A 15179-nucleotide genomic window follows, 5' to 3' on the forward strand; every position below is an offset into this window, starting at 1 on the left:
TTAGCCAGACTCACTAGAGGGCACAGAGACAGCATCCTAATTAACAAAATCAGAAACGAAAAGGGAGACATAACAACAGACCCTGAGGAAATNCAAAACATCATCAGATCCTACTACAAAAGGCTATACTCAACAAAACTGGAAAACCTGGATGAAATGGACAAATCCAGGTCAAGCTCTCTACCACTGGAGTCATAACTGCAAAACCTAAACGATAATAAAACAGCTTGAGAGTCAGAACTGAACTGTGAGCAGCCCTTATGCATTCACATTCAACTCTAATGTGTGACTATGTATTCTTTGCTGTCATCTTGGCCATTTTCTTTCCCAAGCTCATGTTATCCAAGCTGGTGGCTGGTGGCTCATTGCTTTCCCTACCAAGGCTACCTACAGGTAGCGCTGGTTCAAGTTGCGTGCTCTCTATGACGTTTAAGCTGGTGATGTAACGTTCTGAGTTGACTGTTTATCTGTTACAGTTGCCATTTTGTAGCCATTATGTTCTTCGACTGCTGGTGGGAGGTCCTGGGTGTCTGTATTGAGGAGGCTGAGGTGGTGAGAGGATCAACTTTGTTCTTTTGTGAGATTGGGCAAGAACTGTTTTAGGACTGAGCCAGTGGGAAGAGGGGAACAGGACTGGCGGCACAGCCGCTATCTGTGACCGTTGAGAGACAGTGACAGAATTCAGTCAGGCGCGCTAGCGTGACTAGGCCGCGTTGATCATGGCGATGGACTTGGGCGATCACTCCACTGGCTTTCGCCACAGAGAAGTAATTAGATTTATTAACAACGAAATCCTCATGAATGGTGGTGGGCCGGAATTTTACATGGCTTTCCGCATGCGGCCCTGGAATGAGATAGAAGACCAACTTTGCGCCATTTTGTTAGATCCTCAGGTGCCACGTCCTGTAAAAAGGGCCTGTACCTGGAGTGCCCTGGCACTGAGTGTGCGAATAGCTGCAAGGCAGCGTGAGCAGCAGGCTTATATGGTTGGGTTGCCACAGGATGCATTTGGGCAGGGCCCCTCGGCTCCCAGGGCCTCAGTCTCAGAGCTGTGGCACCTCAGTCAACAGCGAGAGGAGGCCGTCACCCAGTTGATTTCTACTCAAGTAGCTCTACAGCAGGCAATGAGGGAGTGTGATCTGTTGCGCCGGAGGCTGCACCATGTTGAAAGATCAGTCCAGATGGCTCCTTTGGTTTATGATATAGTACCTGGTATTCAAAGCCAACAGCTTGGGGCTTCAGTGGTACCCCTGAGTCCAGATCATGAGAGAGTTATGGGTGCAGGGGAGGCATACGACAGAAGGTATTTGGAGGCACAAGTATCAGCTGCAACAAATGTCTTTTACATGTTAGGAAGCACAAGTCCCTGGCCCCAGGCAATGCAACCAACTGTGCCAGTGTCAATGCCATATCAGCTCCCAGCACATCCACCATTCCTAACCAGATCTCCATTCGTAATGCCTTTTTCACCTTCAGTAGTCATGGAAACAGAAACAGGTATTGTAGTTCCAGTTCCGATGCCTCCAGCTTATCCTTCTGGTCCTTTTGCTGCACCATGCTCCCAGAACCCAGCTAGTGTGTGGGACCAGAGAAGCTACACGTCTACTACTGAAGGTCCTCCGGTCACCCAGCATGCTGTACCCACAGGAGATATCAGAGACACCAGTCAGGAGGGAAACTCAGGGAAATGCCAGGGGACAAATACCTTGGGAGACAACAGAAGCCACATTCAAGAGCAAGATCGCCAAGGAGTTCAGGCTAGGGCTACCCTAGTGGACACTGAAAATGACAGTGAAGGAGAAAATGAAGAGCCAGAAGCAACATCAGCAGTAGCAGCAGAAACATCATCAGAGGAATCAGAAGAAGCAACAGATACAGCAGAAGAGCAAGAAGACGAGGAAGAGGAGGCGGCGGAGGAGGACGAAGCATATGACAACACTGTAGATCTTCAGAATCTCCAGGAACTTCACCTTCCTGAGCAAGGTCAACTCCATAGCCAGAGTGACAATAGTCCCCAGGCATCAGGTCCAGCTTCCTTGTACTCCAGTAGATGTCAAGTCAAGGAAGAAGATGAGGAGGAGGCCCTATCAACCCCTGTGTGGGAGAGCTGGAGCCAAGCTGTGAGAGAAAGCCCGAAGAAACAGCAACCTCAGCTGGCGAAGAAGGAGAAGAAGCCACAAGCGGAAGCAGCTTCAGAATCCCAGCCTAGCTCACACTCTCGGATGAACTGGGTCTGCCCACGGTGTAAGGCTATGAATTTTTCATGGCGCAAAGTCTGCTATAAATGCAAGAAAATTTGTATGCCACCTGAGTGTGGAGTACAACCGCACTGATTCCAGAAGGTAAGCAAAAGAAATCAATGTCCTAACAACGTCCAACCTCATCAACAGTAACTTGCTTTACACACAAAATAATCTCTTAGGCCTTTATACAAATTAACTAAATTGTTATCATGATAGGTTAACCCTTAAAAATATTTCTTTTGTCGTTTTTTTTTTGTTTATTATCAAAAATTATCTTGATTATATTGTTCAGTAAGAAAGTTAAAGGACACTTTATCTAGGTTGTTGCTTTGTTTAAATAACTAAAATTATAACTATGTATATTCTTTTTTATTTATTTGGACAAAGGAGGGCTGTTTTGAATATTGTACTCCTTGAAGCCAAGATTTCTTCCTAATAGCATTTCAATTTCACAGTTTTGCAGGAGGTGGGTTCCTGACGGCTGTTCCGGATGGGATGACACTCTGAAGAAGAACAAGAAGAAGAACAAGAAGAAGAACAAGAAGAAGAAGAAGACATAATGAAACCCTTCCCCACTCCTTTGTTTCCTTCTTAGTTTTCTTTCCCTGAAAAACCTATATATTTAGAAATAGAACTTCTTCTCAAAAATGCTCTTTCCTTTGTTTGCTTTTTTTTCTTTTTTTTTGGCTTTTAAGCTTATAGGTTAAAGTGGTCTTTAGATGTTGCAGCTCCACAAATTTGCTTGCTGCTGAGGAAGCTAAACTTGCTTCATTATAATACCATCCAAGAACTAAAAGAAACATCTTAATTGTCATGGGCTCCATAGATCAGTAAGACCCACTAGTGGAAGCAAAGAAAAGTTTAACTATTAAGAAATAAAGGGCTACTGGTACACATTATGGGGAGACTGAAGAACAATCTAGTTTTGTTAGAATTTAATTTTTTCACTAGGATAATTATCTAGTTTTAACGAGTTTAAGAAGTTGTAATGTTAAATTCTTTTTTTTTTTTTTACCACAGAATAGAGTTTATTCAGGGCATGGGGAGGGGAGTTAAGAGGGCAGTAGAGGCAGAGAAAGGGAGAGAGAGAGAGAGAGAGAGAGAGAGAGAGAGAGAGAGAGAGAGAGAGAGAGAGAGAGAGAGAGAGAGGACAAATAGAGGCTAGCCATGGCCATGTGGAGAGATGGGAGAAGGGAGTGGAGGGAGAGGGGAACAAGGGCCAAGAGACAAGAGAGGCAAGAGAGGAAGAGAGCAAGAGTGTAATGTTAAATTCTATATGATAACAACTTTGATATATTTCATGCAATTCATGAAATAGCTATTATTTAGAGACTTTCATCAGTGAATTTGAATAAACTGTTCTTTTACATGCTCTCATTCCAAGTGAGGTAAACTAGCCAGGAAGGAGCCAGGGATGGGAATTTAGCTTTTTCTCCACTCTGAACTGAAGCTCTCACTTAGTTCCTTGAATTATTCCAACTTAACCACATTCTACCCATTCAGGTTTTTTTCATCTTCTGCTACTAGCAATAAAGAGTGTGTACTTTCATCATGTGCCTTTTGTGTGGTTTGTATTTTGGGGAGGGTTAGCTCATGGGTAGCATCTTAAATCGTCATCCTATTCCATCCCATTGAACTGTATGACAGTTCAATATTATCCACTATTGGAGGGTTCTTCCTCCTGGTAAAGATACAGGAATTGGAGGCACTTTTGTGGAGCTTCTGGGGGTGGTGTGGGGTGAGTGGATGGGACAAAGGATCAGAACATGGAGTGGGTGCTTCTGCCTCAGCTGGATCTCTGGTACAAGCGGTTCAGTCCTGCTCTGTACCAAGAATGTCTGTACTGGTTTATCCTGGAGTTGCCTAATGTCCCATAAACATAAATACTCTTCCTGCCTTTTTAATTTTGTTTGGTCTTTGTGGTCTAACATTCCAAGCAATGTGAACCATTGAGGGTTACAAATCACTCTCGTCTTCATGGATACGTACATAAAGGAGAGTAACAGGTTTCTCAGGAAATAACTTAGGCTTTGGAATCAGACAAACCTGAGTTGAGATACTTGCTCTAGTCCTAGCCATACAATATCAAAGAAATTACTGAATTTCTTTAAGTATTTTTGAAAAAATTCTCTGAGCCCCAATGTGCTGGCCATTTTTTTTTGTCAACTTGACACAGGCTAAAGTCATCTGAGAGATGGGAACCCCAATTGAGAACATGCCTTTATAAGCTTGGACTATAGACGAGTCTGTAAAGCCATTTCCTTAATTAGTGATTGATAGAGGAATATAAACTGATGGCATGACTGCTGCTTGGTATGGTTAAAGGGAAGGTTTTTATTATAGATATGAAAAAGACATCTGGAAGAGTCCAAAGCAGAGAGAGAAAGACATAGGCTGAACATGGCCAGATGTCTGAAAGAGGGGTGAGAATGGCAGGGGACAGAGACTGTAGAAAGCATGAGAGAAGCAAAGCAGGAATAGAGGGTAGGAAGAGAGAGGGAGAGTGAGGAAGGGGAAGAACAGGGAGGGAGGGGAGGACAGAGAGTGGGAGAGGGAGAGAGAGAACACTTAGGCTACTCGGGTGTGGGGTGGAAGGGGAGGTTCTAAAGAGAATGTGTAGCTGAGGGGAGGAAAGCCCAAGAGCTGGGGGAAGTTTCACGTAGGGGAGGAGGTAGGTTGTTACTCCTGCTACTAAGGGAGCCTGAGATCAGCATGAGCTTTGCTATGCTGATAGACACCACAGGTAGCCAGAGAGAAGGGAAATGATTCCTTTTGGTGAGCAGGGAGAGTTTCACAAGTTCACAAGGAATACTGAATTTTCCTAATCACTGGAAATCCCCCTATAGTCCAGGTTAAGCCCATTTGATTCCTTTTTTTTTTTTTTTTTTTTTTTTTTTTTTTTTTTTTTTTTTTTTTTTTTTGTTTTTTTTTTGGAGTTGGGGTGTTGGAGTTTCCTTTGGACCTGATGGGGAGGGCCCGGTCCATTGTGGGTGGGAACATCTTGGACTGGTGGTTCTGGGTTCTATTAAAAAAGAAGGTTAAGCAAGCCTTCAGGGGTAAGTCAGTAAGCAGAATCCCTCCATGGCCCCTGAATTAGCTCCCTTCTCTAGGTTCCTGCTTTGTTTGGGTTTCTGTCCTGACTGTTGATATGTTATTATATGGAAGTATGAGTTAAATAAACCCTTTCTTCCCCAACTTGATATTCTTCATAGTGTTTCATCACAGCAGTAGTAACCCTAAGACACCCACCAAGTATTGGTTCTATTTACCTACCACTGCATTATATATAATATATATATATGTATATATTATATATATAATATAATATAATATAATATAATATAATATAATATAATATAATATATATTATATAATATACATTATATATAATTTATTTTTAAAAAAATTTTCCTTTATTTTTTTATTAGATATTTATTTACATTTCAAATGCTATCCCGAAAGTTCCCTATACCCTCCCTCCACCCTGCTCCCCTACCCACCCACTCCCACTTCTTGGCCCTGGTGTTCCCCTGTACTGGGACATATAAAGTTTGCAAGACCAAGGAACCTCTCTTCCCAATGATGGCCGAATAGGCCATCTTCTGCTACATATGCAGCTAGAGACAGGAGCTCTGGGGGTACTGGCTAGTTTATATTGTTGTTCCACCTATAGAGTTGCAGACCCCTTCAGCTCCTTGGGTACTTTCTCTAGCTCCTCCATTGGGGGCCCTGTGTTCCATCCCATAGATGATTGTGTGCATCCACTTCTGTGTTTGTCAAGCACTGGCACAGCCTCACAAGAGGCCGCTATATCAGGGTCCCTTCAGCAGAATCTTGCTGGCATGTACAATAGTGTCTGGGTTTGGTGGCTGATGATGGGATGGATCCCCGGTTGTGGCAGTCTCTGGATAGTCCACCCTTTCGTCTTGGCTCCAAACTTTGTCTCTGTGACTCCTTACATGAGTATTTTGTTCCCTATTCTAAGGAGGAATGAAGTATCCACAAGTTGGTCTTCCTTCTTCTTGATTTTCTTGTGTTTTCCAAATTATATCTTGGGTATTCTAAGTTTCTGGGCTAATATCCACTTATCAGTGAGTGCATATCTAGTGACTTCNTTTGTGATTGGGTTACCTCACTAAGGATATATCCTCCAGATATATCCATTTGCCCAAGAATTTCATAAATTCATTGTTTNNAATAGCTGAGTAGTACTCCATTGTGTAAATGTACCACAGTTTCTGTATCCATTCCTCTATTGAGGGACATCTGGGTTCTTTCCAGCTTCTGGCTATTATAAATAAAGCTGCTATGAACATAGTGGAACATGTGTCCTTATTAGCAGTTGGAAGATCTTCTGGGTATATGCCCAGAAGAGGTATTGCTGGATCCTCCGGTAGTACTATGTCCAATTTCTGAGGAACCGCCAGACTGATTTCCAGAGTGGTTGTACAAGCTTGCAATCCCACCAGCAATGGAGGAGTGTTCCTCTTTCTCCACATCCTCTCCAGCATCTGCTATTACCTGATATTTTTTTTTTACATTGAATTTCCTATAATTGAGTCTTTAATGTTATTCCATATATTACATGAAATGAATTTTTCCAAGTGATTTATTTTTCAAAAAAATAAACTTTGGAAGTATATTTTTAAAGTCTTTGGATTTCTGACCCTCTGTCTATTTCTCTTACTTATAAAAGGAGCTTCAGGAGCATTTACTTTGTGTGGACACAGTATTTCTCCCCATAACCTGTTTTCTTTAATTCCATTACCTTTAGGAGAATACTGTATTTCTTTTTTTTTTTCTTTTTCTTTTTTTTTTTAAATTATTTTATTAGGTATTTTCTTCATTTGCATTTCAAATGCTATCCGGAATGTCCCCTATACCCTCCCCCGCCCTGCTCCCCTACCCACCCACTCCCACTTCTTGGCCCTGGCCTTCCCCTGTGCTGGGACATATAAAGTTTGCAAGTCCAAGGGGCCTCTCTTCCCAATGATGGCCGATTAGGCCATCTTCTGCTATGTATGCAGCTAGAGACTCGAGCTCAGGGGGTACTGGTTAGTTCATATTGTTGTTGCACCTACAGGGTTGCATCCCCCTTCAGTTCCTTGTATACTATCATATCATCTGTAAAGAATGATATTTTGACTTCTTTCTTTCCAATTTGTTTCCCCTTGATCTCCTTCTGTTGTCAAATTGCTCCTACCATTGAGTTCTAATCTTTATGTTACAATTATATGTATAGGGGTTCATTCTGGAGTAAATGGAAAGAGACCATCCAATGCCTGCTATGGATCAGTTTATTAAGCATCTAATGGTTTTGGTTATTACAGATATAATGGGTTCTTATATTAACACATATAGAATACTTTATATATGTATAATATGTACTATATAATCTATAATACTGTAATTACATATAATATATAATACTTCAAAGTAGGTACTATGACTCCCGTTTATCTTATTTAAAAATATTTCTTTTATTTTTTAGATTGTAGTATAATTACATCATTTCCTTCTTTTTCCTTTTCCAAATTTTCCCATGTACTCCTCCTTACTCTCTCTCAAATACATGGCCTCTTTTTTTTATTAATTGTTGTTACATACTTATATGTGTTTACGTAATGTATACATATATATTCCTAAATATATATTTCTAAATACATATATATTCTTAAATAAGTATAATCTACTTAGTCTGTATAACATTACCTGTATAGTTTTCTCCAGAAATGAGCATACCAGTTGATTAAGTACTATGAAATGATCACCCCTGAAAATAAACGGCATTCCAGTTTTATAAATGTGTTTAGCCAATACACAAATTTGGGGCTTAGTGAGACCTGGCTTTATAATATTATTTTACTGGTTCCAGTATATGTTCTCCTTCCACTGTATGCTTTCTTAATTAGTTACCTATACAGTGTAACATATTTATATATTAATAGGGATTAACAATACCTAAATTAAAGGAAATAACCTTGTGGTCTGTGTATGTCACAGAGCTTTGAAGCGTAATGGCTGACTGTTTGTAGGACGATTTTTAGATCTCTAATTTTGGACCTTGTTAGCACTTAGGCTGTCAGCACATAGGGCCATTTATTGTTGTAGTTATTTTCACTGTGGAAAGGGAAGGAGGTGGTAAATTAGGCAATGGGAGCGGCATGTTTGATTGAGCAGAAAGATTTTTATAATAAGTTTATATTGGAGTTCAAAGTGATTAAGTAGATAACATCTTGATTGATTAGATAAAGCCTGAACTACTTGGATTTTGTTTTATGTGGATAAATTATTAGCTGTAGAAGTCTAATATAAGTTTACATATTTGCTGAGAAAGAATTACGGGGAGATTTCAAAAGCTTCAGACTCATGTCTCAGGGTATAGAATTGATATTTTAAAAATCAATCATGTCACTAAGTGGCAAAGTCGTATAATCTTCTTAGCATATGCCTTGCAAAGTCTTAACACTGTTGCTAGTGGGGTCTATGTGGTCCAGGCACTGTGACTAACAATGGAGTGGTTTTCTCACATCTGGTACATGATAGGACGATTATATCAACTGACACTAAATTTACCGTGATTCCACATGTCCCTAGTATGTAACTTTGTGAGGTTCTATTTCCGTGGTACTAAAGATTCAGCTGGGTACTTTGTATATGTTTTACCAACTGAACTCTATTCTCAGCTTATATGGTTGCTTTTCTCATCGACTGTAATGCCTATTTTTTAATGTACAGAAACACAGTAGAACAGTTACAGAGGGTATTTTCACACTATTAAATATCTCCAGGTCTTCTGTACAATTCCTTAAGTATTATTCCCTGTTGGTTTATTGTTGGAAGCACTTTCTTCAGTGTGCCTAATGATTCCTGTAGTAGATTAGATCTTGGCCCATCTCACCTAGCCTCTTGAAAGTATAAAGGATTGTGGATTTAGACTATATCTTCTCACCTGTCACTTTCAGAGGTAAGCAATGCCACGGGCAATCTCCAGTTTCCTTTATTTCTTTAAAGATAAGCGAAGAGCAGACATTTGGGTCAGTCTTGCTATAATTTGAGCAATGTCCTGTACTCAGTGAAAGTACTTGTTATTCTTAAAGTAAGTATCAAACAGTAGTGTTTTGCCTCTTTGTCAATTGCCCCATCATATTCTTAACCTGTAGATTTCAAGTCTTGAAAGATTATAGATCTTGAATGACATCAAACAGTAGTGATTATTTTTCTCCTTTAAAATTGAGAGTCAACATAAAATTTCATCATACAAAGTAAATGTAATGCTAACAAAGCTACCATCTTATATAATTCTTTTGGTAAAAATCCAGTTAATTTTGCTATGCACAGACAAGTCATATACTAGCTAACCATTTTCCTAAGCTTTTTGCAATTGAAATTTGCCAACACTTCCTTCTTTTTGTATTTTTTTGTATTTTTTGGTTGTTGTTTATTTTAATTTATTTTTTTTTTGAGACAGTCTGACTCTGTAGTCAAAGATAACCTCAAACTTGTAGCAATCCGCTTTCAGGCTCCCAAGTATAGGGTTTACAGATACAAGCCAGCAGATCCTTTCAGAGAATAGTTATAAAAGATTATAAAGCTTCGAGATACAAGTTGGGATTAAAATATGCAAAAATCTAGTAGTTTCATCACATGCTAAATGCCAGTAAGTGCTGATTGTGAAGAGTTCGGGTTCAGTAAGTATGTACATTTTAAATTGCAAAGCTTCTATGGTAGGGCAGATGGCTTGATTGTTGCCCCAGTTTGCAAAAATGTTTCCAAGAAAGTTAATTTTGCTTTATTTAAAAAAAATACAATATTAGTGGTATTACAGCTTTCCTTGACATAGTCTATAGGCATTTTTATTTTTACATGTACTGTTTTATGCTTTATCTATCATTTGGTTCTATATGACAAAATAATTGATTTCAAGACAGAAGCCTGTAATTAATTTTGTGGTTTGCACTATTAAACCATATTACAGTACTTATAAAAATGATGAAAAAAATCTTTGAGGGTTTTGTTTGTAGTTTTTTTTAAAAGGTTTATTTTATGTGTGTGAGTGAGTATACAGTCATTGTCTTCAAACACACCAGAAGAGGACATCAGATCCCATTACAGATGGTTGTGAGCCACAATGTGGTTGCTGGGAATTGAACTCAGGACCTCTGGAAGAACAGTCAGTGTTCTTAACAGAAAAGCCATCTCGCCATCTCTGTTTGTAGATAATTTTCTTAAAAAGATTTAATTATGTTGGTTCCAAGAAGAGGAAGAGAGAAAGAATTGTATATCTCACACCATTACCACTAACATGTTCTGATATGACCTAGACAATTTTGAAACATCAGAACACACATAGCCAACTTTAAAATAGTTTTTAATATTTTATGAGTGTCAGTGCACATGCATGTGGGTGTCCCTGGAGGCAAGAAGAAGGTGACAGTTCTCTGGAGCTGAAGGTACACATGGTACTGAGCCACCTGACATGGGTACTAGAAACCAAACTTGAGTCCTCTGGAAAAAAGCAAATGTTATTATCTGCTGAGCCACCTCTCTAGGATCCATTACCTGATTTTTTTCTTTTATGTTTATTGTATGCAGGAAATATGTGTACATGCATATATACATGTTTGTGTATGTGCAGGTATATGTGTTTAGATGAGTATGTGTGCATATATGTATGTGTGTGCAGGAGTTTGACACTAGGTGTTTTCATTGATTGCTCTTCATAGACAGGGTCTTTTCCTGAACTTGAAGTTTGCAGATTTTACTAGTTTAGCTAGCCACCTTGCCTGGGGATTCCCTGTTTCAACTGTCACATGGATAATAGGTGGTCACTATACCCATTGGTCTTGCTTTTGGAGATCAGAATTCTGTTCCTCGCACTCGAGGTAAGCATTTGTACCTACTGAACTACCCTTTCAAGCTATTATAGAATACTCAAGCTATTGAACTCTTTGCTGATAAAAGATGCCAGGATTTTTCCAAGAAATATTACTGAGGAGAAAGAGAAAAAGAATGTAAATATTGCATATGTAACTACTATTATTTGCCATTGAGAAATCTGCCATTAGCTGTTTTGTTTAGAGGGCTACAATATTTGATTTGTACCTAGAAAATGTATATAGTCTATTTCATCCTTTTGCCAACTTTTGATATCTGTGATATCAAAGTGATAATTCATGTTTTTAAAAATAACTTTTTTTTTTTTCGAGACGGGGTTTCTCTGTATAGCCCTGGCTGTCCTGGAACTCACTTTGTAGACCAGGCTGGCCTCGAACTCAGAAATCCTCCTGTCTCTGCCTCCCGAGTGCTGGGATTAAAGGCGTGTGCCACCATGCCTGGTTAACTTTTATTTTTTATTTCATCAGGTTTCCATCCTGAAAATTCCTATATCATTAGATTTATTTCTATTACTTAAAACAATTTTAAATTTAAATATATTTTGATCATATTCCTCCAAAGTTTGCTGTGGTGATTTGAATACTTGGCACTATTAGAGGGTGTGGCCTTGTTGGAGTAAGTGTGGTCTTGTTGGAAAAAGTTTGTCACTGTGAGGGTGGGCTTTGAGAACCTTTTCCTAGCTTTCTGGAAGTCAGTCTTCACCTGTCTGCTTTCAGATCAAAATGTAGAACTCTCAGTTCCTCCTGCACCATATCTGCCTGGTTGCTGCCATGCTTCCTGCCTTGGCAATATTGGACTGAACCTCTGAACCTGTAAGCCAGCCCCAATTAAATATTGTCCTCATAAGAGTTGCCTTGGTCATGGTGTCTGTTCACAGCAGTAAAACCCTAACTAAGACTTTCATCCAGATCATTTTCTGTATCCTACCCATTTGATTTTAAGCTCTTTCTTAAAAAACAAACAAACAAACAAAAAACTAGCTAAAAAATGCACTACTACAGCAAAATACCCAAAATATAAAAACAACATCATCCCCCAAACAAAAAAATAAACAACAAACACAGAAACACCACACTAAACTGTAACTAAATAAAAGTACACACAAAAACTGTGGAGTCTGTTATTTGTTAGTCAACAACTCCTAAGCAGGAGGCCTGCCCTGGAGTGGTCAATATACACAGTGTTACTCTTTTGGAGAAAACTGATTGTCCCTTCTCAGCAGGTGTGACAGTTTTGTTGTTAACCTTTACCCTAGTGACTAGATTTACATTCATTCATTTGTTTGGTTTTTTTTTGTTTGTTTGTTTTTTGTTTTGGTAAAATATAACAAACTAAAATATATGATAAACTAAAAAGCTATCACATTGAAATTGGACAATACAAACCAACAGAAGGAAAAGAACCCAAGAGAAGACATGAAACCCACTCATTTATAAGTTCAGGAACCCAACAAAACCACCAAACTGGAAGCCATAAAATGAGTGCAGAGAACCTGGTACAGACCAGTGCAGGCCCTGTGCTTGGTGCTTCAGTCTCTGTGCTGTGTGTGTGTGTGTGTGTGTGTGTGTGTGTGTCCTTTTGGTTCAGAGGGCTTTGTTCTCTTTGGGTCTTCCACCCCCTGTGGCTCCTACATTCTTTCTTCTTCCTCTTCCCAGGGAGAGTCTCTGAGCTTTGAGGGGAGGGATTTTTAGAATTGACTTTAGGGATGAGGGTTGCAAGACCTTTACTCTCTGAGTAATGTCTCTATATTTGTTCCCATCTGTTGCTGGAGGAAGCTTCTCTGATGATGGCTGAGAAAGGCACTGATCTGCTTCCCTGGCTCGAGTCAATAATTCATGTTCTAAAATATCAGAGGATTTTCAAAAATGTTCAGGCAAAAATATATAGACAAAATAACATAACATTACCTTGCACTTTAATCCAGTTTGAGCTCTCATGGTGAAAATGTTATATTTTCAGAGAGGGGGGAGGGAAGGGAAGGGGGGAGAGAACAGCCTTTCAGATTGGAATTTATTTAGAGTCTCATTTTTTTTTTAAAGATATCTCATCTGGAAATAAAGGGTGCAGAAAGACGACTCAGGTAGTTATTATCTGAAAGTAACTGGGATAATGAAGCTAAAAGGACACAGGAAGACTTATTTCTGAGTAGCTAAGGAGAGGTGTGTAAAGAGTTTTTTCTGCCAACAAGGATGAGGTGGACCACTTGATAAACATTGGTAAATGATTGTGTAAAAGAAATCAATGAAAAAAATGTTATAGCCTTGGACTCAAATTGGAAACTGCACTCTGTAGGAGGTTCTCTCTATATAGGGAAGGAAAGAAAAATGTTAAGCAGATGTCAGGTACTCTGTTTGGATATGTATGCCCTAAGTGGAATATGGCATCATCCATGTCTCCCAGGGTTTCACAAGCTCAGAACAAAAAGCTCTTGAACATCTGTTAAGTTCTAGGCAAGTAGAATATGCTATCTTGTTTATACTCACCGAGAAAACTAAGATAAATGTGCCTACGACTTGCCTTTGTTTCATCTAGAAAAGAAGAATTGAGCAATAAGACTTTGTCTGTGTAGCAATTTCTGACTTGTATAGAAGACATCTAGAATATTTATTTTCCAATTTTTTTTTGTTTTTCGAAACAGGGTTTCTCTGTGTAGCCCTGGTTGTCCTGGAACTCACTCTGTAGACCAGACTGGCCTCAAACTCAGAAATCTGCCTGCCTCTGCCTCCCAAGTGCTGGGATTAAAGGCGTGTGCCACCACTGCCTGGCTTATTTTCCAATTTTTAAGAAATAAGTTTTCTATGGTTGCTGAGGCTGGATCTACATTTCTGGGCTCAATAAATTCTCCCAAATTTGCTGGACTACAGGCATGTGCCATTAAACCTGGCTAGATCACTTTAGGAACAGATTATTCTCAGAGTGCTGTTAATTTTGGATGGATGGATGGATGGATGGATAAATGATAATCCATATTTTGGGCCTGAGAACCTGAACAACAAACCATCCAAGCAAGGTCTTTCCAAGGCATACTATCAAATAAAGCGAAACTTAAAAAACATGCCAGTTCAGCTAGAACTAAGTTTCTTTGAATTTAAGATGGAGGCGAAAAATCAGGCAAACTAGAGTAAGTAACTATACATAGCAGACATAAAGATAAAAGACATTGTCACATCACGTACGTTGTTCAGAATAAAAATAGAGCGAAATGTAGTATTGCTGTGCTGTGAGAACTCTACCCTCTCCTCTATCGTAGCTTGTGTTAGTTACTTTTGTAGTGCTGTGACACAGTCCTTGCCGTAGGAAATTTCTATCAGGAGTAATTTGTCTTATGTTTCCAGAGGACTAAGTGAGGCACAGCATCATGGCAAAGAAGGCAGGAGGAGGGGCATTGATTTGCTAGTGGTGGCTGGGAGTGGGGGGCGAGATGGTGAGGAAGATGGAGAGGTGGGGAGGAAAGGGAGAAGGAGGGAGGGAAAGAGGGGGAGAATCTGTGACTTGGAATTAGCTGTCCCTTTCAGAAACATATGCTCAGTGAGTTACTTTCTCCAGGTAGGGCCCACGCCTTAACATTTCTACCTTGTCCCAGAATAATGCCACCAGATGGGCTCTAAGCATTCAACACAAGATCCGGAATCTAATTGTCTGTTTGCATCCCTACTATGAGCTACTTGAGAACAGGTATGAACTATGGTTTTCTTCTTTCTAACTTAAGGTCCAACTATTGGATCTGACATACAATAGAAGTTTATTAGTAGCTGGAAGAATAAAACATATATTTAACAGGTTTAAACAGGTACCCACAGCAACCTTGTGTCTGCTTTCTCTCTTTGAAGAGGGCATTTAGGAAAAAATAGCTTTATAAATAAACTCAGGTGTTATTGAAAAGATGTTCTCTCTCTCTCTCTCTCTCTCTCTCTCTCTCTCTCTCTCTCTCTCTCTCTTTCTTTCTCTTTCTTTCTTTCTCAAATACTACTTTTTCTTACTTTTGTAAAGGAAATAAATTTAAATGCCAAGAGTATGTGTAAACTCACCACATCATAA

The 15179-nt window shown here is 39.4% G+C and overlaps 1 protein-coding gene across 1 annotated transcript; it reads left to right on the forward strand.

Annotated features, from left to right (window-relative positions):
* The first annotated feature begins 719 nt into the window (after nt 1-719).
* Nucleotides 720-2333, forward strand: LOC110313786 (testis-expressed protein 13D-like). The gene has a single exon (XM_021188200.1). The coding sequence runs from the start codon at nt 720-722 to the stop codon at nt 2331-2333; it is 1614 nt and encodes a 537-aa protein (XP_021043859.1).
* Nucleotides 2334-15179: the final 12846 nt, after the last annotated feature.

The sequence above is a fragment of the Mus pahari genome, chromosome X (assembly GCF_900095145.1).
Source record: "Mus pahari chromosome X, PAHARI_EIJ_v1.1, whole genome shotgun sequence".
In the NCBI taxonomy this organism is placed as follows: domain Eukaryota; kingdom Metazoa; phylum Chordata; class Mammalia; order Rodentia; family Muridae; genus Mus; species Mus pahari.

Bases quoted from the DNA above. Each gene is read 5' to 3' on its own strand.
- LOC110313786 (XM_021188200.1), top strand. From the start codon at position 720: ATGGCGATGGACTTGGGCGATCACTCCACTGGCTTTCGCCACAGAGAA.